Source organism: Callospermophilus lateralis, chromosome 14, assembly GCF_048772815.1.
Source record: "Callospermophilus lateralis isolate mCalLat2 chromosome 14, mCalLat2.hap1, whole genome shotgun sequence".
Taxonomy (NCBI): Eukaryota; Metazoa; Chordata; class Mammalia; order Rodentia; family Sciuridae; genus Callospermophilus; species Callospermophilus lateralis.
The window spans coordinates 23,910,179-23,933,473 of NC_135318.1; the positions used below are offsets into that span (position 1 = coordinate 23,910,179).

A 23,295-nucleotide genomic window follows, 5' to 3' on the forward strand; every position below is an offset into this window, starting at 1 on the left:
TATTTTGGACAATGAAGGCACATGACAATGTCTCATCGGCCACCCAGTACTACGTTGTGATGAAATCATCTGTTGGAGAAACCAAAGGAGACGTTTGTCTCTCTTCTGTTCTTTACCAACCGCAAGAGCTTGAGGGATTCTGAGTGGAGTTCATTCAGCCCAGACATTGCTTCCTAGTAAGGGAGCCAAGTCTTTGATAGCTGCAGGTCCCTTATATAACTAGAGTTTTCAGGTCATGTATTTATAGACTTAGAGCAGAAGAAGATCTCAGAGATTATTCCCATCCAATCCTTTCATTTTGCAGTAAAATGAAACACAGAAAGGGGGAAATGACATTCCAAGGTCACACAGGCAGGGACAGAGCCTGGATGAGAACCCAGGCCTCCTCACTTTCCCTCTGGCTGGTATTGATTTCAATAGCATCGTTTCCAGGTGAGATTTACTCTGGCTTCAAATGAAAATCTGATCTTAAATTTGATCTTTTTTGAAATACACAAAGGGAAGAAATCTAGCACACTGCAAGTTCTCAGTAAGTGAGACAGTTGGATTTTTGTGTTATAGAGTAATTTTACTTTATGCAGCTTAACAAAATTAGATACAATTAACCCTGGATTTGCTTCATTCTTTATTATTTTCTCTAGTGACGCAAAGGTAGTTAGAGGTTTTAATCTCACCTCACTGTTTCGTTGTAAAATGTGAGTATGGTTGAGGTTATAAGATGGTAATCATTGGTTTGAAGGAAAGGCTTCCTGTGGAAGGCACTCAGATTTAGAACAACTTTGGTTTAAGTTTCTGGAGGTTTGTGGGAATCCTCTTGGAGGGACAGACACCATTAGCACTTGAGGTTACACAGGCTGTCCAGTGAGTGGGGACATCGCACAAACACTTCCTAAACCTTCCCCAAATCCATGATTAAAACAGACTTGCCCCAGAACATTCTAGAAAAATCATCATTCTTGAAATGACCCCAACTGCCTCTCTGCCTCTTAGGCTTCACAGTTCTAAATTTGATCATCATTGTTTGCAAATCATATTTTTTCAAAATCTTCCAATGCATTCCAGTTCTTCCAGGTGAATCACAGCTTTGTGATTCCTGCTGAATCACAGCTTTGTCGTCCAGCTTGTACAGATTTGGGTTTTGTAGTATGTGTTTCCTGCTCCATGGAAGCTCCACTGTAGCACAAGAACACTCTGCTGGGGACTTCAGACCCTCTGAGACCAGGGCTTACAGTTCTCCTGTGCTCCAGTGACACACTAGGAAGGAATGAAGAGCTCTCATTGCCAGGATCTTCTGATGGCGCCAATCCCACCCTGCCAGACACATGTCACCTCCCACCACTGCCAGCCACCCTTCTAAGACCAAACATCATTCTATAGTCTCAGCCATTGGGAATGCCCCAGGGCAGGACCCTTTGGTTTCCTAGCCATTCATTTATTTTTACTGAGCACTTTCCATATGGCAGCCATTCCCTTAGGCTCTGGAGATATGGTAATAACCAATTTAGGAGTGGTCCTTCCTCACTGTGGCACTCAATCCTTAAACAGCACAATTGACTCAGAATCAGCTGCTCATGCAAATCCATTACATGGATTTTAAATCATTGATGTGTTGTTACATAGAAAAGAATCTTTGTTTTAGGTTGGAGGCCTCAGAGGGCCTCTTTAAATGATTAAGTTCCACTTTGTATTGTTTGTAAGAATCTAACCTTGCAGTACGAGTGAGCTCATTGGAAGCCTTGCAATGCCATGTAATGAAGGAAACTCTCAGCATTGGGGGCCATCACAGATTGTGGGCCATGGAAAGTTTGTGGGAACTTCACTGTCTAGGAGCTTACACATGGTCTGTGTGGTTTTTAATCTCATGGCTAAGCTATAGGCAGACCTGAGGGGAACCTGACCAGGGACCTATATGGCTCTTTCACCCTCAATGCAGAGGTCTAGGATGGCAGAGTTCCACCCCCGGAATCTCCTACCCTCTCCCCATGCTCAGAAGACTTCTGGTCCATGAGTACCCACTTCATTGCTGAACCCAAAAGGCCTATCAAATTTCAAAAGGAGGAAACACAGCTTGAGTTCAGATAGAGTCCGGTTCTGCTAACCCAGTGGAGAGCGTGGTAGCAAAGGCGACCTGGAAGTTCATTGCACACAGCGATCAATAACACAACTCAGAGCAGGGCTGGTTCTGAGAGCCCAGCAGAGGAAGATGGAGTCCTAGCAGGCTCTTATTTTGTCACAGAGGGACTTCCCAAAGTGTTCTGACAGCCCTGGGTTCCTCTACTGCATACCCCTCCATGGTGGTAATCACCACATAAAGCCATCATCTGGTTTCCCAAAAGGCTGTGAGTCCTCAAGGGCACCTACGTGTTCCCAGTATCGGCGTGGCATATGGTAATCATGAGGCAATGTGGCTGATCTAGTTAATAATTTCTTCTCCCCCTCCATCGCATCTCCCTAGTGCCTCATACAGTGTCTTTATTAGAAGGGTCCCCAATACTAGTGACTAACACTAGAGATTCGGCATATTTGGAGTTTTCTCCATCGCCTGAAACTAGATGGAAAATGGTGAAATCTGTGGGGAATGGCAATTACCACACGTTTCTCCCACCTCTAGGCAGGCCCAATGGTAAGCTGCAGCTTCAGAGGGGGTTTCTCCTTCTTCCCTTGCAAGTTCAAGTGCATACCCAACATGCACAGCAATCCAGCCACTGACCCAAGGCTGCCCAGTCGAGAGACCCTGGCATTTCTGCTTTCTGTAGAACCTTCCCCTGCAGCGTGCCAGCCTATCCCCAGCACCCCCTGGGGGGAGCGAGTGTCTGAGAGGCATCCTACCAAGGTGGTGAACTGGTCCACACAGGCATTGCGGATCTTCTCTGGGGTCGCAGGGCTGTCCAGCTGGAAAAGTTGCTTGGTACTATACTCTGCCCGCTGAGCTCGAGCTGCCCGAATGGCATCCTTGATGGCAAAGAAGATGGAGGCAGCCAGGAAGAGGGGCGGCTCTCCAACAGCCTGAAGGGCCAGAGTGCAGGGTAGGGCATCAGCAGCTGCCCTCGCACACAGACTCAAGAGACCAGGCAGCAAGTCCACACCAGGGGGCTGGTGATACAGCAAAGCCCCACCCAGCACTAGCAGGGCAGCACCCAATCCAACAGGAAGAGGTAGTCAGAACTCATCAGGGACTGAGAACCATCAGTCTGGACCTCATGGGCATGCTCCTGTAAGTTCTTGCTATGTGATTTCCTCTGATGACACTTGGTAAATATAATGTACCTTTATAAATTACATTAAATAATTATATTTTGTGGACTCAAAAACCTGACATGAGTTTTCACCCTGTCTTCAAAGTTACTAGCCTAGGGGGAGTATCTTACGGGCACCATAATTACATTTGCAGCATCTTCTGGAATTATAGGGCATGACCAGCAGGAATTAAAATGCTTTCTCATAGAGGTTGACTAATTTTCCCCAAAAGCATAGATCAGAGACCACCTCCATCAGAATCACTAGGGATACTTATTTTAAATGCGTGTTCCAGGAACCTACTCCTCAGACCTACCAAATCAAAATTTCTTGGGGTGGGCTCCAGAGAGGTGCAATTTAATCATGAACCCTGGTGACTCCAATGCATGATAGAGTGTGGGAGCCAGTGGGAAAGGTCACAATGTGTTCTGGACCCACCCACTGTAAAGGGTGAGATAAGCAAATGGATATTTCACTGGTCACCTTCCTTCATGGTGCTTATTGCCTTCCTTTGTAGGTCTAGGATTATACTGATCAGCTAAATTAATGTTCAAACTCTGATTCATACTTACTGGGAACAAGGAAGAAATAAAGGATAGTTATTTACACTCTTTTGGCATGCTGACCAAATCGTAAGTTTGGGTCTGGGTCCCTGAAGGAGATTCCAGGGTGAGCTCAGACATTGCTCTCCCACCCTCAGGGAATATGCTGATTTCCGTGGGACACAGGGATGCTGCATCTGTAAAACCATCTCTGAGGATCAAGCACCAGGGATGCACACCTGAGATACAGGTATAGGTTGGGATTTGCTCTATAGGGTATGATTAAGGAATTCTCTGTCTACCACAGGAGCTGGCTTCAGACTACAACAAGGTGATGCCCTCAACCCTGTTTAACTGGTTCTCAGGTGGCAATGCCCAGCCATCTGCTCTCACCAAGGCCAGTGTCAGGCCCTCTTCTTTCTGCAAGAAGAATCCCTTGCAGACCCACCAGGTAGGTAGCTAAAGCCCCTCATCGCCACCTGTAGCCTCCCACAGTGCATCCTGGAAGGCAACATCGACTCAGAGCAACAGTACCTTGGATGCATAGATGGCCTTCTTGTTGGGGCAGTCGCGGAGCAGGGACACCCTGAATTCAATGGGGATACTTCCAAATGCAGGTATCTTATAGGTGCTGGGGCCGCGGGTGTGTAGGCTGCCCTCAGGGGAGTAGTGCAGCTCCTCCAGGGTAAAGAGGCCAAGGCCCTGGACAAATGCCCCTTCCACCTGCAAGATAAATGAAGACCACCATTACCTGCCTCTCCCCTCCCCAAGGACAGAACCACTAGCAGCAATGAACATAAAGACCTATATGGAAACTAATATAGTCCCCTACTAATCACCTTGTTCCTACCCCAGCCCTGCAATAACCTAGTTGGCCTTTGGCTTAGATAAAACAAAGGCGTGAACACTGAAGGTCAGTGTCAGAATTTGTAGGCAATTCTAGGAGAGTCACATGGGGCAGGCATAATTTCCCACTAAAACCTGTCACATGCGGATGGAGATGTTCCTTCCACATCATCACTGAAGAAATTGTGGCCCAAAACTGAGAAGTAAGCTCACAGGAGGAATTTCTTGGATAGTAGTTTCTTTGAGATTGACCTCCAGTCTCACTGAGCCTGTTCTCTGGGAGCAGATGCCCCCGCTGTGGCTGAAAGATCTCTTCTAAGGCACCTGACATGCTACGCTGGCCCCATGACTGCTGTCCCAGCTCAGAAGGGTGACATGTGGCATCACCATGACTGAATGAGCCTTCAGGGAGAGGCCAGCTGGTAACCATCCTTGGCTCTGCAGTTCCTAATGTAGTACCTGCACCAGGGAGGGACTCCCCAGGTGACTGCTCAACGAACAAGGGAACAGATTGACTAATGACTAGATGTCCGTATCCTCAGTAATTGTCCTTTCTTGAGAAATGTAATGTTTATTTTCTACCATATGCTCACTACATCTCAACTCTCTGTTCTTCCCTCTCTCTCCTATTGCTATATATAATCCTCTATTTTCCAAAAGCGATTTTCTTTGGGTCATTCCTGAACTCCTGGTTGTACCCACGTCTTTGACCCCCCAGGGCCTTCCCATGCCCCATGCTCATTGCTTACGTCGATGGCCTTCCTGGAGGATAAATGCTATCTTGGCTGAAAGAGTGAGGAGGAGAGAAAGGACTCTTCTAACCTCAGACCCTACTCCCTGGGCATCGATCCCAATCTCAATCTCCATGCGCGTGCGCATATGCACACACATACACCCAGTGTTATGCCATTCATCATCTTGTTCCCCGGGGTGGGAGTGCCCTTTCCAGGTTAATCCATATTCATTTATTTCCTGCCTTGAAAGTTGGGAGGGCTATCATCAATCTAAGTGCCCCTCTGGGGGAGACTCCCTATAAGCCATTTTCTGGCTGTTTAAAAATAACATTAAACAATCTGCTGTACGGCTGGTGACCCTAGTGGGGATGAAGTTCATCAACGGCCCATTCTGTCACCACTCTGGTCTCCCATGGGCCTTACCTGTCCAATGTCAATGGCAGGATTCAAACTGGAGCCAACATCCATGACAATATCGGTGCGGAGGTTCTGAAGTAGATGGCAAACAGAAGCAGTTTGAGAAGAAAGGAATGTTTAAACTAACCGTAGATGGGTCTTGGCCAGCCCGGACAGTGTTTTCACAAGCAGAGATCCCTGAGCACACTCAGGCAGAAGAGTTAAGTTTCCACCATGTCTTGACTGTCCTTGTCACTGTGGAAGTTTGAGATCTTAGCAGCTAGGTAGGGGACAGGGAGCAGCAATGATCTCTCAGCAACCAGAACTAACTGTGCACCCATTCATGCATGAGTAGCAAGGGCAGGTTCCCAGGGGCCTGTGGGCTTGAGACTGAGTCTGGGTAGACTTTGTAAAAACGGGGTCAACACACTGTGTTCCAGGGGCTGAATCTAGCCTGTTCTTTGGTTTTGTAGGGCCCAAAGGCTAAGAGTTATTTTATTAAATGGGTGAAAAAAATAAAAAGATGAATATCTTTTGAAAAGAAAAAATGATCCAAAATTCAAATTTATGTCCACAAATAACATTTTACTGGATCATAGTTGTGTTCTTTGCTTATATCCATGTTGACTGCTATCCCACTACCATGGTACAGTTGAGTGGATGAAGCAGAGACTCTGTGGCCTGTTGAGCCTAAAATATGTTCTTTTTGACCCTGTAGGCAATATTTGCCTATTCCTGATGTTAGGCATCATTTTCCTAACCAAAGACCCTGATTCTATCAGCTCTTAGGATTACAAATCAGTTGTTTGTCTTCTCTTTTTTCCCCTCAGGATTAAGGTTTTACCAACTCCTTACCTTATGATCCCCTGTTAAGCAGTCAATTTCTACTTCAGAGCAAGCCACCCCATAGGTGAAGTAGTGGAAGGGATTCCCGGAGTTTGTCTCAAATTTGTAGCCAAGGTTGGGTGTCCTTGGAAAAAAAAGGGAAGAAGCTGCATGTATTAGGATAGCCTACCCCTTCCCATATCCCACAGCTTGTTCCACAAAACCTTTAAGCCCTAATCATTTTATTCTCCATTCAGCTGTTAAAAAAGATCCCATTTATTTTGAATATTCTAAAACTTTAATGAGACTCAGGTATTACCAAGCATTTTCCGTTCCATTTTTCTAAGGCCCGTGTTATAATCTTTCTGCACAGCCTCATAGCATTTAGTATCAGCATGCTGGCTTTGCATGGTAGAAACAGAGGTGATGGATTTGCCGGGGTTCACAAAGGACACGAAAGTCACTCTGAAGGATGGAATGAACTAGAATCCCAAGTCTTCAGAACTGTGATGGCGCTTGGGTTAGTCACACAAGCTCAGCTGCTTACCTTTCTCAAGTGAAAGTCCCCCAGGGAATTCATGCCAGCCTGGGGGCATCTGTAAGTGCCACTCCCCACTTCCTGACACTTTCAAAATTTCAACAAGAGATTTGAGAAAAATGTTATTTATAGAAACAAATGTTTCTTGATAGACTTTTTTTCTTTTTTGATCCTGAGAACCTTATACAATTCTGATTTTGTGGGGTGGGGATGTAGCTCAGTGGAGGAATGCCTGCCTGGCACGAGCAAGGCCCTGGGTTCAATCCCTAGCACTGTACACACTCACACACGTGCAAAAGCCCAAAAGTCACATGCATGTGCATCTTTAGTGTCACACACACAGTGTATACTAAACTGGGCCTGCGTTATTTTATATATTACACAGAAGTAATGTGAACAGATATGAACAGGAAACCACAAAAATAAACTTATATAGGACCAAGGGAAAAGACTTCTCTTCCCAATAGAACCAGCACTTGACCTCTGACTTCACCATGTTCATCTAGCTCTCCTTTATAAAACCCTACTTTTTTGAACTTCAAAAATATAATAGAAACTTTAAAAAATCTGCATTAGTTTGTGTTTGTATAAGCCAAATATTATATGACCTGGAGAATATAGGCCAACCAATTCATATATACACACATATATAACATATACACACATACATATGTGTATATGTATATACACAGAGAGAATATATATTCATGCATATTAATAATGTTCATACGTTCATGCAAGAATTTTTAAAGCAAACATTTTTAAAGCAAACCATTCTTCAATCTCTTGACCTGTGAAAGAAAAGGTCCTAGTTAAATTTCCCAGAGATAGCTAAAACATTATGACTGACAGTAAATATGACCAACTCTTTTTACAGCTCCTAGTCAGATGGGCAGGTCTCTAGCTATTCACAGTGCTACTACATGTTAAAACTGCAGAAGGTAGTGCTCTCTTTTAAATCTCACTGCATTAATAAGGTTCCCCTGTACCCTGCATGTCCTCTTCCATTCTGAGGGAAACCCGCTCTGAAGAAGTCTGATGCCCAGTACAAAGAAGCACACAAGGGTTACCCAACTCAAGCAGCAGACACCCCAGAACTTGCAAAATGCCGAGGCAAGGTCAATAGTTGATTGGCCCTGTCTGGAAAGGGAGGAAACAGGCTCCAAAGGAACCATGACTTTTCCAAAGGAAGGAGCACACTCAAAGACCCGAACTAGAACTTGATTTCCCAATACAGCAGCTCCCGCTTTTGCCCTCCTGACTCATGGTTTGGTCATCCCACAAATCTAGAGCATCCTTAGATTCAAATTAGTGGAAATCCACTGGAGAGATAAGCGTTTCAGTAGAACTGCCCTCTCCTGAGCATGGACCGACAGCATTTGAAGCTGGAGGGGACCTGGGACCTTCGGATGACCACCCATGGCGAGACGGGGAGGGCAGGATCACACTTACTTATAAAACCCAGTGGCAGACAAGCTCACTGCATCCTCGTAGGCAGCTTTGACCTGAGGGGAGGAAATGGCCATCAGGAAGTGGCAAGTGTGGTTTCCCAAGAGCCTGACTTGCCTTCCTGCTTTCATGAGCTCACCCTCTTCATCTGGAAGCTGATCTGCTAGGGCTCCTCACTCCTACCACCTCCACCAGGCCCTCATCATCTGGAGCCTGGAGTGCAATAGTCGCCTCTCAACTGGCCTCTCTGCCTCAGGTCACCTCCCCAGCCCAGCCGGAGTAGCCACCTTAACACCCTGCACTGCCGAGGCAGCTCCCTCCTCTAGAGCTCTGGGTGACCCCCTATGGCCTGTGGAGCAGATGCCTGGCGTTAAGGAGCACAGCCTTCCCTCTGCCGTCAGCAGCACACCATCGCCACCCCAGCCAAACTCGAGTGTGACCCCTTCCCAACCCCTCCACGTCCCCACATTTATGTAACTCCACTATTTCTATTCAGATCCTTTACTTCCAAGACTAGCACAAACTCACTGCTTTAATCACCTCTCTTTGGTGATTATTTCTACTCAGGCCATTGTAAAAGCAACTGTCTAGAGTGTTCCTCATACTCCACATGTTAACCTTATACTTTTACTTATAGTTTCCTAGCAATAAAATTATTCGTCTATACTTTACTTGTCTAATAAATAGCTTTTGGGATACTCCCACACATTGGCATATGAAGATTTAAACTGTGCTTGATATAATTTGGATCACCATCATTGTCAATTACCAAGCTCTTTACTAGGTACCAGATGCTAATTAGCACTTTGCATATCTTATCTTAATACTCACCATAACCCTATAATATCTGTACTATTATCCTCATTTTACAGATGAAAAAACTAAGGCTTACAGGAAATATTTGGGCTAGGCTCTGCAATAAGCCTATGATATATTTTTTTGTGTATGTGCACATACATGCTGGTGATGTGGCTTAGGAAGCATGGTTGTCTGCTTCAAGGGACATGAAACGACATGGCTGGTAGTAGAGCACAAAGCTCAGATCAACTGGTCACATGACAGGAAACATTTAAATTGCCTGCCAAGTCCATGCTAAAATGCAAACTACCGGAACAAGCTACATCCAAGCACTATTTATGCATATGATATCCGTAAGTGTGGGAAGGAAGTCGAGGTTACGTGAGACCTGGAAAGATGAGGAGGTTTGGCTGTGTGGAGGGAGATTGGTCCACGTGCAATCACATTCAGCGTGTTACTCTTACGCCCAGGTCTCCTGTTCCAGTACTGGGACAAGAGCTGGAGCCTCCATTGATATTCCTGCCTATTGCAGGAGCTGCAGCCTCCCCCACCACCCCCGAGAGACTCCTCGGCAGTTTCCCTCTGAGGGCTCCTTGTGTGCAGGCATCTGGTTTAGAATTCAGTGCATTGGGCTCACTCTTCCTGGAGTGTGTGTTGTGTTATTCCTAAGGCCACAGGAGTGATGGAAGCTTCTGGGGGATGTTTTCTCCCTGCTGTCTCACAGAGGGCAACTCAGTGGACCCAGACCCAAGAGTGGATGAGGGGAGAGGCTGCCAGGGGCAACCCTCAGAGAGATGGAGGCTGTTTCATCCAAAATGTGATGTGGGACCGGGCTCAAGAGAACCAGACTTCCTAGGGAGGTGTGTCTGGCAGTCATCCCACCCTCTCAGGCCCGGGGCAGCCAAACCCCAATCCCCACAGGCTATCAGGATCCTGGATCAAATATTTTCAAGATTCTTCCCTCAACTCTGAAATCTATGGAGAAAGGGGCTGAGAGAGGTTGAGTTTTACTTGCCCTGTGAAACCTTGCAGACCACCTCAACTTCCTCTGCCTGTGCGACCAGATTATAATGTTTCTACATGTGTTCAGGGTAGGGGAGAGGCCCTGCTGCTGTTAGCTTCTCTCCATTTGCAAGAGTGTCTTTGATCGGCTCAGACTTACCCAGTCTGTCCAGGAGCCTTTGGGATTCTTTTTCTTGAAGGGTTCCAGCCTTTCTAGGATGGTCTGACAGGCTGCCTGAAGAAACCCCCACCATACACAAGACAGGTCAATCCTCTGCCCTCTCCAGCCCAGGGTAAGGCCACCTCCAAACCATGCTGTGCCCAGGGTTCCGCTCAAACAGCCTTGCCACCCTCCAGAATGACTGAGGCCCAGGATAAAAGTCACAGGGCTCTGCCTAAGGGGCTGCCATAGGTCCTCACTAGGGAACCTTTCCTGACCTAGTTCCTGGGCCAACAGGGAATGTTTGCAAGCCTCCCAAGGAGGTGCCTTCTTCCATCAAACTCTCCTACATGGGAGAGAAGTAAGTGGTCTGACCTAACCCCTCCCATAATCAAATTTCCATTTCAGCCAGTTACCATGTGGCCAGTTTCAACACCAAAGGGTGCGCCTTCCCTGAAAACTCGGCTTTCCCTCCACCTTCCCTCCCCTTCTGCACCCATCACTCTTGGCTTTGATGGAAGTTGGATTTGGATTCTTGGACCTCTCTTTTTGCTTGGTGTTTGGAGGCAACATCCTCCTGGGAAACAGAGCCAAAGGTATGACCATAGCCAGAGAAGTGTCAAAGATTCATCCCAACTCCCAGAGGCGGCTCTCCAGGCCCCAAGCCCTGAGCTGGCCCTCTGACGTGCTGGCTCCCGCAGGCTCCTTACGTAAACAGCCTGACCGTTGATGTCAGTGCTGACAGAGGCAGCCGTGGGAGAGGTGTTGGGCACAGTGTTAGTGCTCGTCTCACTGATGTAAATCTTGGAGGTGGGGATTTTCAGAGCTCTGCTGGCAACCTGCAAAAAGAGAGGACATCACCCTGTAGGGAAGAGGCTATCATGGCTGCCTTCTCCCTAAAATAGCTCAGGTTCCCTGTTAGAGGCAAGAAAAGAATTTTGTCAACTCTAATCCTATTGATTCTGGGATGTTCTTGCACCTGGCTGATATTGAAGGAGCACCTTATAAAATGGTTTGGAGGATAAAACATTCATAAACCCATCAATGACTAAAGGGACCTTTTCAAGCTAACTCCAGCCTTAAAAAAAAAAAAAAAAAAAAAAAAAACAGTTTGGCCAATTTTCAGGGGTCCAGCAGATGTGCTAACCATCATGCCACCCCATTACCCTGGCTGCCCTGTGAGAGCTCTTAAGGAGTGTGGGAAACTAGCTGCCATTATATATTCACACACAGAGCCCCAGGGCCCTAGCATGGTGGTAATGAAGGCGTTCTCAGAGAGCACTGGCCTGTCCCCTTTCAGATGAAGAAACTGAGGCCAGGAGGGGAGAAGGCTTGCCCAAGGCCACACTACATGAGATCCCAGGCCCTGGCTGCCCTAGCACATCTCACTGCTCAGTTTCTCACACAGCATCCTCCCTCACAGTAGCCACCAGATGTCAGAGAGGATGTCCACAGCCCCGGGTGCTCACCTGGACCATCTTGGTGTGCAGGCCTTGGCCCATCTCAGTGCCCCCATGGGTCAGCAGCACAGAGCCATCTGTGTACACGTGAATCAGGGCTCCCGCCTGAGGAAAAAGAAGGATGCCAGACACAAAATTCAGTAAATCCCACTCATTTTAAGGCTTAGGGCCTAAGGAATGGAGCCCAGAAACAAAGAAAGCAAGCAATTATGGATATAGACCCAGACAACATTTGCACAGCGTGAATCCCCTCATATAATTAGGTGGCCTTCGGTAGTTCACAAAGTGCTTTTGCATCTGCCTCATCCTCAGAGGGAAGCAGGCCGTCTGTCTTTGATCTTTGTCCTCACTCTGTACATGAAAGCACAGTGGCTGTCCAAGCCCTGCAGTTGGGAAAGGTGAGGACCAGAGACTGACCCCTCATCTCTACCTCTCACTGTCCTGTGACATACTGTACAGATGGTGATATGCAAATTCAACTTTCACTTCAACAGCAAAGAGCTTCCCTGGTCAGCTCTGGTTACCAGTGACCATGGGATTACCCCTGCAACAGGCAAGAGAAATGGGGCCTCAGTCCAGTGGAGATGGAAAAAAAAAAAATATATATATATATATATATATATATATATATATATATATATATATATATATATATATATAAAGCAAGTACCTGGTTCAGAAAAGGCACAGTGAAGCTTATTCCAAACTTGGTTGGGATTATGCACAGTCCTCTCTTTTTCCAACAATTCTCCCTGGAGATAAAGGAACATTCTTAAAAAGTTTTTACTATGTATTTTTAATAGTTTGGACATATTTTCAGGCAATATCTTTGTATCAAATCAGAACTGGACATTCCTGGATCCCAGGATCCCAGGCTGCCCTGGCACGTGTTATCCCATGGCGATAACTGTGTAGTTATCACCATAACTGAGTTGGACCCCTATAGTGCAGTCAAAATGAAGGAAGTGTAGCTGCAGCAGAGCTCACTGTCATTCTGTCTCCCTGGGTGGAACCTGCATTGGGTCAGTGTGCCCTAGTGATCGTGGACTGTCTCTGTGCCAGAGAGAAAGATAACAATGCCTTCTCTGTGCAATTATCCCCACTTTACTGATAATGAGACTGGGGCCCACTCCAGGGAGACAGAATGATTTCCAGGGTCAAGTGTATAAATTAGCATCAGAGACAGGCACGTAGCTGCAGTGTCCTTAGTCCTGGGCCAGGGCTGTCAATAATGTGTACACATCCTTGCTCAAATGATAGGCCACAGTAGATGGACCACGACGCCGACTACAGGCTTGAGCCATCCACCTGGAGGCTGAGGATCTTTACACGATCCTAAAGGGGTATCTACCAATGAGTGGGCAACTTCCACAGCCTCATAGGTTGTCCATTAAATGACCAGCTTCATATTTAGGGTTTGGCAGGAAACCCAAGGGAGACGGGACTCCCTCCTCCTGGGGCTTACTTGTTGAACTTGTCGACTTCACGCTTCCGAGCGTGATACTGAGAGCTTGCTAGACATTCATCCCAACACCTGGGCAGGGTGAACCCCTCAAGCTTCTGGTTGAAGTGTGTCAGGTCCCCTTCTTTGTACAGGTTTTTCCTCCGCACCTTCCCAAGGAGAGAGACACCGAGACCTTGTTGGTGGCTAGATGCTGGGGTGGGAGTGGGGCAGCCTAAAGTTAAGCTTCCAGGCCCCTCAGCAGCACCTACCCATCCTCTGCCCTCAGGGGAGATGCCCAAGACACAAAATCACTCTTCCCCCACAAACCGACTCAGCCATTCTGACTTATGCCACCAAGTTCCCAGCTTACTTCCTCCGCTGGCAGCCCACAGGTCACTGCGACTTCACTCATCCACTGCTCGGCAATGAACATCCCCTGGGGACCCCCAAAGCCCCGGAAGGCCGTGTTGGAGGGCAGGTTGGTCTTGCACACCCGCCCAGTGCCCCGGATGTTGGGGATCTTATAGCAGTTGTCCATGTGGAATAGAGCTCGTTCCATTATCTGAAGCCAAGGAAACCAAAGTAGGAGAGAAAAGAGCAAGATTTTCATCGGCTCCTCAAACAACAACTGTGAGGGCTGCAGCCATGCCTGCCTTTCCAGCCCCGCCATCACCTGCTCTTCTCTGGGCCCAGGCCATTGAACAGCCTCCTGGCCGCACCTGTGCAGACAGACCCTGGGCCCTTCTCAGACCTCTAGATGGAACCCGTTCATCACCTTCCTATTTATTTTTTAAAAGCTGATTTTCACTACATTCATTGCAAATTGGTTTTTATTTCCACTCAAGTTGTACTGCAAACAGCTTAAGAGTCAAATGCCTGTATGGGTCACATGTGACGAAGAGCAGCCCCCTCCACTTTCCTTCCTTCCCCTCCCCGGCAATCACCACTTCTGATTCTCCTCGCCTGTTCTTTGGTAGCTATTTGGATTAACTCCTACATGGCTAAATAGCTTTTCTATTGCTACTTCTCAGCTTGTCCACTTTTAGACTTTTATATCGCCTTCCCCCTATAAAGAGGGAGGGTTTAGTTCCTGCCTGATGCCTTTTCCCTACATATATACCAGTTTCCTGTCCCCCAGTAGAGTTGAATTTTGTTCTGATCAATAGTCAGTTGGACATAACTCTGCAAATATTAAAGCTGAACCATGTACTTACACTATGATTACCTCTGCCTTTCTTGATATCACTTTTCACCCTGAAGTTAATAATTGACATATTTTTCCATGTGCTTCATTTTCCATTCACTTACTAGTTGGCCAACTTAAAGTTTTCTCCAGGTCTAAAAATATGTTCACAATATGTTCACATTAAAATTTCTATCAGTTGCCTCTTTTTAAATAAATCATTCCTGAAACTGTCTGACCTCCAATTGAAATTGGCTGCCAACAAGCTTCTGCTCAGCTGTGGCCTTCAGAGTTTCCCTGGGTCTCTCAGGGATTCCTTTGTTGAATCTTCTGTTGGTAGATCCCATGCCTTCCCTAGCCCATATTTTTTGGTTTTACACCTTTTTGTTGTTGTTGTTGTTGTTGGAGTGTATCCTTCAATATCTTCTCCAGAAAGAGTGCACAAAGAAGGACCTTTTCAACACCTTTCATGTCTGAAATGCCTTCACTATACACCTATCCTTAGTTGGTTTACAATTCTAGGTTGGGCATGGGTTTTCCAGTTTCTTTCTGCATTTTGAAGGCCTGGTGCTCGTGTTTTCTAGCTCCCTCATATTGAAAAGTCCAATCAAAGACTTTCTAATTCTTGGAAAGTGTTTTGGTTTTACCTTCCCGAAAATTATAGCATCCCTCTGTCTCCAGGTTTCTAATTTTCACAATCATCTGACTTAACATAAGCCCATTTCCCTTTATTGCACTGGTTGTTGGTTGGTCTTTTTGAATCTCAAAATATATGTCTGTTGGTTTGGGAAGGTATTTCTTGAATTATTTCTTATAGCTTCCTCTTCTGTACTCTTTTATTCTTTATTTCTATCATTTGGACATCCTGGACTGGTCCTTGAATTTTCCTGTATTTTTCCCATATTGTTTTCTGTTTTGGGGAGAGTCATTAAGTTTCTTTCAACCCCTTTTATAGTTTTAATTCACAAGAGCACATTTTTATTCTTGGACTGTTCCAGTTTTACAGCATCCTGTTCTCTCTTTCAGGTGTAATGCCTAACTTCTCTGAGAAGATAAATGATAGCTTTTATTGTTTTTGTTGGTTTCATTTTGGCTCTGGTTTACCTCCCCAGGTGGAGTCTCTCTTTCCCACAGTTGTTTTATGTGTCTTCAATCATTTCAGTCCTTAGTCATCCTAGAGGATTTTTTCTGTGGTCCAATTAAGTGCATTTCTGCTTTCCCTTAGAACATTGTCAACTTGTACTTTCTATTACTTTTTAAAATCTATTTCCCCTGCCATTGGTGAACTTATTAAGGGCAGAAACCATGTCATGTGTTTCTTGATGTTACCACCCTGGATAGTCAAGAAATATTCACTGGAGTGAATTAAAAATCTTGTAAGATTTTCGAGGACAAGTACTGTGAGTGCCGATTTTCACTACAACACCAAAAAGCATGTGTTGTACATGATGAAAACACTATAAATATTTCCTTTTTTGAACAATTTTAGCACTAGATCTAAAGTATAAATTCCCCTAATGGAGCCAATTAGACAGCCCCTAGCAGAGAGGGGTGGGATCCCAAGGGTGTAATGAGAAAATTCTGCTTTTCCTGAAAAGCATTACATTTTTAAAGAATTTATATATATGTAATTCATGGTTATAAAACTAAGAATTAATAAGCTTTGAAAAGTAGTACTATAGAGGTAAATTTGTTAATTCTCACAAATTATTGTATTTCATCCAAGGACTCTAGTTATCTTCTAAACAACTCAACATTCCAAGTTCATCTGCCAAAGCTGTGATCACGATAATGAGGAGTGCAAACTCCCACTTCTCATGTTTCCCTACTGTATATACTGTGATCAAAGGAGCCTCAACTGAGATGAAATATGAAAGCACCTAATAATTGCATTTGACATTACTTAGTGTTTTCTATTCTGGGAGAAACCTAGCATGAAAGTGCAGTATGGGGACTTCTACTCCCATTAAGTGACACCAAAACATATATATATATATATATATATATATATATATATATAAAATATTATATATATAAATATACACACGCATATATTCACACACACACACAACAGCAACACAAGAAACTCTGAAGGAAGAAAAAATGGCCAACCCACAAGGGACCTCAGGACAGGAGGCATGAGAGGATGATGAGTCCCAGGTGGATTCCTTTTGCCTCATGTATTTTAAATTTGGAGCAAGAGCAGACAATCCACAAATACCAATGATTACAGAGTCCAAAGAGGCACTCCCTATCCCCTAAACCCTGTTGTCTCCAGCCAAAACACCAGAGAAGGAGAACCCAGCAAAACTGAAAACTTTTAGACAATAGCTACTCTGCTCCAGCCAAATACCCACAGAAAAATAATCTGTGGTCCCATTCCTACTCACACCTGTAAAACCTCTGGCGTCCATGAGGCTGCACCAGGCACCCCTGCAGTCTTGCCAAGGAAGGGTCAGAGGTCAGGTAGGAAGCTGAGACCCTTGTCTTTGGTGGTCGGTGATGAGGCCCCACCCACACCCCTGGAGTCACTAGAGAACACACAAGGAGCTTGGACTTCCACACCTGCAGCCACTCTTCCTTCATTCCCCGCTGGGTGGTGTCAGGGGAGACCTAATGAGGAGTCAAGCCTTTAATCATAGCACAGCGATAAGGAGAACACCAGGATGCCAGGGAGAACAGGAGAGATTGAGATCGACCATTCCTGCCCAGCAGGAAGAAGGAGTTGCCCCACCCCCAGGTGTCAAAAAAAAGCCAGTGGAAAATGAAGATTTGTACCCCTACCTAACAGTAATTAGGTGGCGCCTACCCACTCTGCCCCATGCTAACGCAGTATCAGAAAAAGCCAAATAAAATAGAAAATTAAATATTTTCTAAAATCTTAGGACTTATCATCATCATTTCATCACCTACCAATGAACCCAATATTAAAAAACAACAGAGCCAAAAAATATATGTCAAGTTAAAACCAGTAGAACTGAAAGAAGAAATGAAAAAAATTCACAATCAACAATTGGCTATTTCAATGGCACTCTCAAATTTGATAGAAAAACTAGAAAATCAGAAAAGATATAAAAGAACTCAATACCATCATCAACCAACAGGATCTAATGGACATTAATAGGAACCTCCATGTATGGTGGGAAACAGAAATTCCTCTCCAAAGACATATTCATTTCCTAATCATGGGAACCGTGACTACTACCTAATGTGGTGAGAGATGGCATCAAGTCAAGGATGCTGAGAGAAGTGGGGGGACCTTGAATGTGATCTTGTGCATTGCTAGAGAGAGGGCAGAGGAGGATGAGACCAGGCACACAGAGGAGGTGCTGTGGGGACAGACAGTGGTAGAAGTGATGCCACCTCAAGCAAGGGACCCAGGAAAGGAATCCCCGCTGGCACTCCCAGAAGGAGTGCAGTCCTGCCAACACCTTGATTTCGGACTTCTGGCCTTCAAAACTATGAAAAAAAAATTCTACTATATGCATTGTTAAATTACACTAAACTTTGCCGGAAGATGAGTCCTTAAACTAACTGGAAATCTAACATAGCAATTTACTTTTGTAACAAATAACTGCATCTCAGTCAAACACAGTAGCCAAGTTTTAGTTACTCACAGGCAGCCAACAGATCAAATCATGTTCAGATGAGGCAAACGCCCAGCTGTAAACAATCAAGCTGTTTTTAGATCTCACTCCTGTTTTCTGTTCATAGATGCCACCTGCCCACACTAAAGCAGAGCTCTCTGAACACTTCTGGTTCTAAGGGCTACTTGATACACAATCCATTCTTTGTTTAATTAAACTAATTTAATTTATTTAAAGTTCTTATTTTAATTATGTATAGATATATGCAAATTAATATATTCGCGCGCGCGCGCACACACACACACACACACACACACACACACACAATGGCCACACCCCATAAAGTTCTGTAACAAGCTTTGCTGGCTTTGATGGATGCTAGCAGGACAGATGGGGTACTAGCCAGAGATTAATCAAGGATGAGAACCTGGAGGTAGGAACCAGTTAGGAGGCTGTTGCAATAATAACAGACAAGAAGCTAGGAGGCCTGGGCCTGTGTGTGTCATTGGGCTGTGGGGCATCTCTTGACCTCCCAGTCACCCGCTGGATGCAGGAGCAGATCCTACTTACACTCCGAGAGAGATCCTCGGTGTTCCCGGCATTGCTGAAGTGATCTACCACCAGAGCCACGACCTTTCCAGTCTTCATGAAGCCAACCTGATAAAAGGAGAGTGAATCTCATCAGGGCCCTTCCTCTGTTTCTGATTAGCCCCCTCCCACTTAGGCTACCTGGAGGAAACAGGACAAATAATAGAAGGTGACCTTGAGCAACCACCAGATTGCAGCAGGTGGAGAAGAACTTGACCTCTCCAGCCATTCTGGCCCACACTCCACTCCTACCCATCCCCAGCTCCTGAGAAAAGGAGTAAGGAGGTAGAGAAAAGAAAGCTGGTCATGAGAGGGCAGGACAGTACCCTCTCAGCTTTTGGCGAGCAGATATTAAAAGCTCCACTCTGCAAGATCCTGAATGTGCTTGCACATACTTGACCTTATTTAACATAAAAGAGAAAATCTTTACAGACCATTTGACAAGTATGGAAACTGAGACCCCCCAAAAGATCACATTGCTTTCTTCAGGTTCACAAGAATTTAGGAAGAAGAAATGCAATCCCTTTCTAGAAGACAAATCATGAAACCCAGTCAGAGCAGGTCAAAGGGAAGTTATTCAAGGCCAGTTTGTGGAGGGAGAGGACTCCCAGGTTACTGAGCTGGGCTGAGCCCTGTCAAGTTATCTGCTGTGCACAGGGAAAGGAGGCATTGGTGGGGACAGAACCAGTCATCCACAGAAAACCAGAAAAGGAACCACCCCAGAGAGAAGTTGGGGTCATTCCCAATCATGCTCTGGCAGACCAGGTGCCCACTGTAACAACCTGTGCCTGTCTAGGACTCTGGGAGGTTTTATTTCTCATGGCAGGTTGCTAAGAGGTCATTCTGATTTCTACATCAGGCGGTGAGCGTGTTGCCATTAGGCGCTCTGTGTGATGGATTACCCCAGGCCACTGACAGATTCATAGAAGTTATGAATGCCACCCTGTGACATGTCTTGGGGAGTGTCCTGTGGCCTCCTCTAACACACCCTTCCATGTTGCTGATGGCTGGTTTCAGTTTCTCTGGGTGCTATTTCTTCTTGAACTTCTACAGATAGTCATGCAAAAAGTAAGAGCAAGTCCAGGGTTCCTGGGCCTTTCCCTCCAGGGTCCTTACAAGATGGCACTCCCCGCCCTGACACACCCCCATCCAGAACCTTGTATCTGGCCAGGAAGGGATGTCTGCCACCAGTTATCAGCATGTCCTCATCACGGTCCAGCATGCAGCGTACAGGACGGCCTGTCCTGGAGGGAACCGAGAGGGTTAGAAAGCTGTGAGCCTTCAATGGTACCCAGCCCTGTGAGTCTCAGAGATGCAAACAGCAAGGGGACCTTCCTTTCCCACCAGGCACACTGAGAAGACCTGTACCAGGCTGCTCACTGTGCAAGCACCATGCAGGACAGGACAGGGGATAATATCAGGACAAGAGGCACACCTTGCCCTCAGGGAGCTCACAGCTAGGTAGAGGAGATAAAATTGGGACCCACGGGTCAGAATACAAAGAAATAGGCTATATTACCCTCATCCTTATGCCCAAGGGTTCTAAAAAGAAAAAGAGCTGTGAGAATTCAAAGCAGGGGAAAATGACTTCCAATGAGGGGAAATCCAGAAAGCCTTCCCGGCAGAGGTGACCTTATCGTCTTCCCAGAGCTGCTGGAGGAAGCAGGCTCTGGAACTTACTTGTATGCAGCCAAGGCCACTGCTGTAGACACCACTGTGCTCCGGGTCTCCTTCCCTCCAAAGCCTCCTCCCATTCTCTTCACTCGGACTACAATCCGGTTTTCTGGAACCCCCAACATTTTCGCAACAAAACTCTAAGGAGGAAAAAAATTCTTTCACTGATGCCTCATCTGGACTTATTCGGGCCTGACCCTGAGCCCGTCCCACAAGCGTGGACCTGACTGCTGCTGTGAACTCTGAAATTCCTAGAGGGAAACCCCTCCCTCCTAGTTAGTGGTGCAGGGTCCTACACTCAAGGTCACTGCAGACTGAACTCAGCAATCCAGACACTTGTTTTCAACCAGAGGGACAAGATCACAGCATGTTGTCAGAGCCAAAAACTCATTCCGTTCAGCCAGAGGCTGGTGAGTCTGGGTAAGACTAGCTACCCAAAATGCTGGCAATTACTGTGCATTACAGGTGATAGATAATATCTGAGCTACAGCAACTAAGTTAGTGATCCCTGTGAGTATCACTGGGCCCAGCTCCTTCGTTTTAAAGATGAGGAAATGAAGGCAAGACATGATTTGACCAGAGCTATTTATCACCGGAATCATCAGAACTAAGAATTACCAGGCTCCGGTGCAACTGTTGAAACTCATCTAATTGATATAACAATCCTACCAGGCTCCATTTTACCAAAGAGGAAACGGAGGCAGAGAAAGCTTACATGACAAACTCAGAGATACCAGCCCCCTTGAGGACCAGCTAGATCTCCCTCTTGCCATTTCCCATACTGCCCTCCTGGTCTGCTACAGCCTCTGTCGTCATCTTTCCAGTGCCCTGAGCTGACCCACAGGTCATCTACCTGTGTCTTCATGGTGTTCTGGGTAGACACAAAGAGCTCCATCTCCCCCGCCTCGCCTTTTGGGACAGCAATGGTGCAGTGAGTCTCCAGGTAGAAGTGCTCCTGGCCGCCGATGTACAACTCTCCTGGGGAAGCAATGACAGCCCCACCGTGAGCCCCTTGCAGCAGAGGGGCATGCATGCTTGCTTAAGGAAGCCATGCACTCTGCCAAGTGGCCCAAGCAGGAACCCTGAGCCCACAGGTAACCTCTGGTTTCCCCAAGTTTGGTGGGAAAGAGTCTCAAAGTCTTAACCATCTGAAAGTTATGTCTCCCCCTCCCACAAAGAAACTAGAAGGACACTGAAATACATCAGGCATAGAGCTCTTTTCTCAGTGCAGTCATTGAAGATCACAGATTCCTAAAAATTTGGAAAAGTTGAAGAGGGAATTAATAGATGTAATTGAAAAGCTGAAAACAAGAGCATCTTGCAGAACCGAAGCTGTCAGGCCTGCTGGAGAGTTTGTTGGCTTGCTGGTGACCAGGAGCCAATGTGGGAAGCAATTCCAAAAGGGGCTGATCAGCTGCCTGTCGTAGGCTAAGAGCTGAGGACCTAACTTCACAGAATCAGAGGCAGAGGGACAGGGACAACAGGGAGGAGGGTGAGCTAGCAGAGGAGCACCTTCAGGCAGATGGAGAGGTTAGAGGTCTGGTAGCTCCAAGCTGGCCACTTCTGAGATATGACTTCCCTGGACAGTCTTCCAAATCAGAAAACGCCACACCTACTCTCTCTAGGATACTAGGATGCTTAGGTACAGCCAGCCCAGGACAGGGGAGTGGAGGTTAATATGGGTGAGGCTCTGTCCCAACGCTGTCTACTGCTCTGTTAGAGATGTCGGAGGTGATCTTCCATTAGGAAATTTGGGGGAATCGCCTTTTCCTGCTCCAGGGCTCAATGTGGATCTCTTGAATTTAATGGGCAAAACCAGGGTCACCCCATGCCTACTGCATAATGTACAGCTGTACCTGAAACAACATTATCTGCTTCGGAAAACCCCTTCTTGAGGTCTCCTTTCTCGATCTTCAGCTCAGATCCATAAAAGGAGTTGTTCTTTATAGCATCCTGAGGATCAGAAAGAGGCTTCAGTGGCCTGACTCAGGGGGAGGAAGACAGCTTCTGCCTGGGGAAAGGAGGTCTCCGAACTGTGGCCTCTCTTCTCACACATGAATCTCCACAAGTTTCATGAACCAACTTAAAACAAGCTCCACTGTGGCCCAGGGAGACATGCTCCTATTTCCTGAGCTGTATATGGATCCTAAGGAAAAGAAAAGAATCCCAGAAAAAAAAAAAACAACTGGAGTTGAAATTTGGGGAAAGAGGAACTCCATTTGGTTGTTAGTGGACTGGGCCCAAGATGATGTATGAAAAGAAAGAACAAAAAGGGCTGGGGGTGTGGCTCAAGTGGTGGCGCGCTCGCCTGGCATGCGTACAGCCCGGGTTCGATTCTCAGCACCATGTACAAAGATGTTGTGTCCGCCGATAACTAAAAAATAAATATTAAGAAATTCTCTCTCTCTCTCTCTCTCTCTCTCTCTCTCTCTCTCTCTCTCTCTCTCTCCTCTCTCACTCTCTCTTTAAAAAAAAAAAAGAAAGAAAGAACAAAAAAAAAACAGAGGGAAGGAAGGGATTTTAAAATACACTTATAGATGTTCCTTGATCTGCAATGGAGTGATGTCCCCATCAATCTATTATAAGTTGAAAGTATCACAATTAAAAAACACTTAATATATCTCACCTAAAAAAATCACAGTTTTAGCCTCGCCTACCTAAGTACCCTCAGAACACTTCCATGAGCCTATAGTCGGGCAAAACCGTCTAACACAAACCCTGCTTTAAAATGAAGTGTTGAATATCTCTGGTAATTCGTTGAATATTGTAGTGAAAGAGAAAAACAATGGTAGCTATGTATGCTTTCACACCATCGTAAAGTTGAAAAATTTG

General features: G+C 45.9%; 1 protein-coding gene across 2 annotated transcripts in view; it reads right to left on the reverse strand.

Moving 5' to 3' along the window:
• Positions 1 to 1,203: 1,203 nt before the first annotated feature.
• Positions 1,204 to 23,295, reverse strand: part of Xdh (xanthine dehydrogenase) — a 61,182-nt gene continuing 39,090 nt past the window's right edge. For both annotated transcript variants that reach the window (XM_076832636.2, XM_077105150.1), the window contains 17 exons: positions 22,320 to 22,416; positions 21,317 to 21,441; positions 20,470 to 20,603; positions 19,946 to 20,033; positions 18,772 to 18,858; positions 13,802 to 13,993; positions 13,453 to 13,598; positions 12,658 to 12,739; positions 11,997 to 12,092; positions 11,238 to 11,366; positions 10,528 to 10,602; positions 8,571 to 8,623; positions 6,611 to 6,725; positions 5,783 to 5,848; positions 4,314 to 4,502; positions 2,830 to 3,006; positions 1,204 to 1,254 (listed from right to left, as the gene is read on the reverse strand). In XM_076832636.2, the coding sequence (XP_076688751.2) occupies positions 1,204 to 1,254; positions 2,830 to 3,006; positions 4,314 to 4,502; positions 5,783 to 5,848; positions 6,611 to 6,725; positions 8,571 to 8,623; positions 10,528 to 10,602; positions 11,238 to 11,366; positions 11,997 to 12,092; positions 12,658 to 12,739; positions 13,453 to 13,598; positions 13,802 to 13,993; positions 18,772 to 18,858; positions 19,946 to 20,033; positions 20,470 to 20,603; positions 21,317 to 21,441; positions 22,320 to 22,416 (1,902 nt within the window). The remainder of the gene's footprint in view (positions 1,255 to 2,829; positions 3,007 to 4,313; positions 4,503 to 5,782; positions 5,849 to 6,610; positions 6,726 to 8,570; positions 8,624 to 10,527; positions 10,603 to 11,237; positions 11,367 to 11,996; positions 12,093 to 12,657; positions 12,740 to 13,452; positions 13,599 to 13,801; positions 13,994 to 18,771; positions 18,859 to 19,945; positions 20,034 to 20,469; positions 20,604 to 21,316; positions 21,442 to 22,319; positions 22,417 to 23,295) is intronic.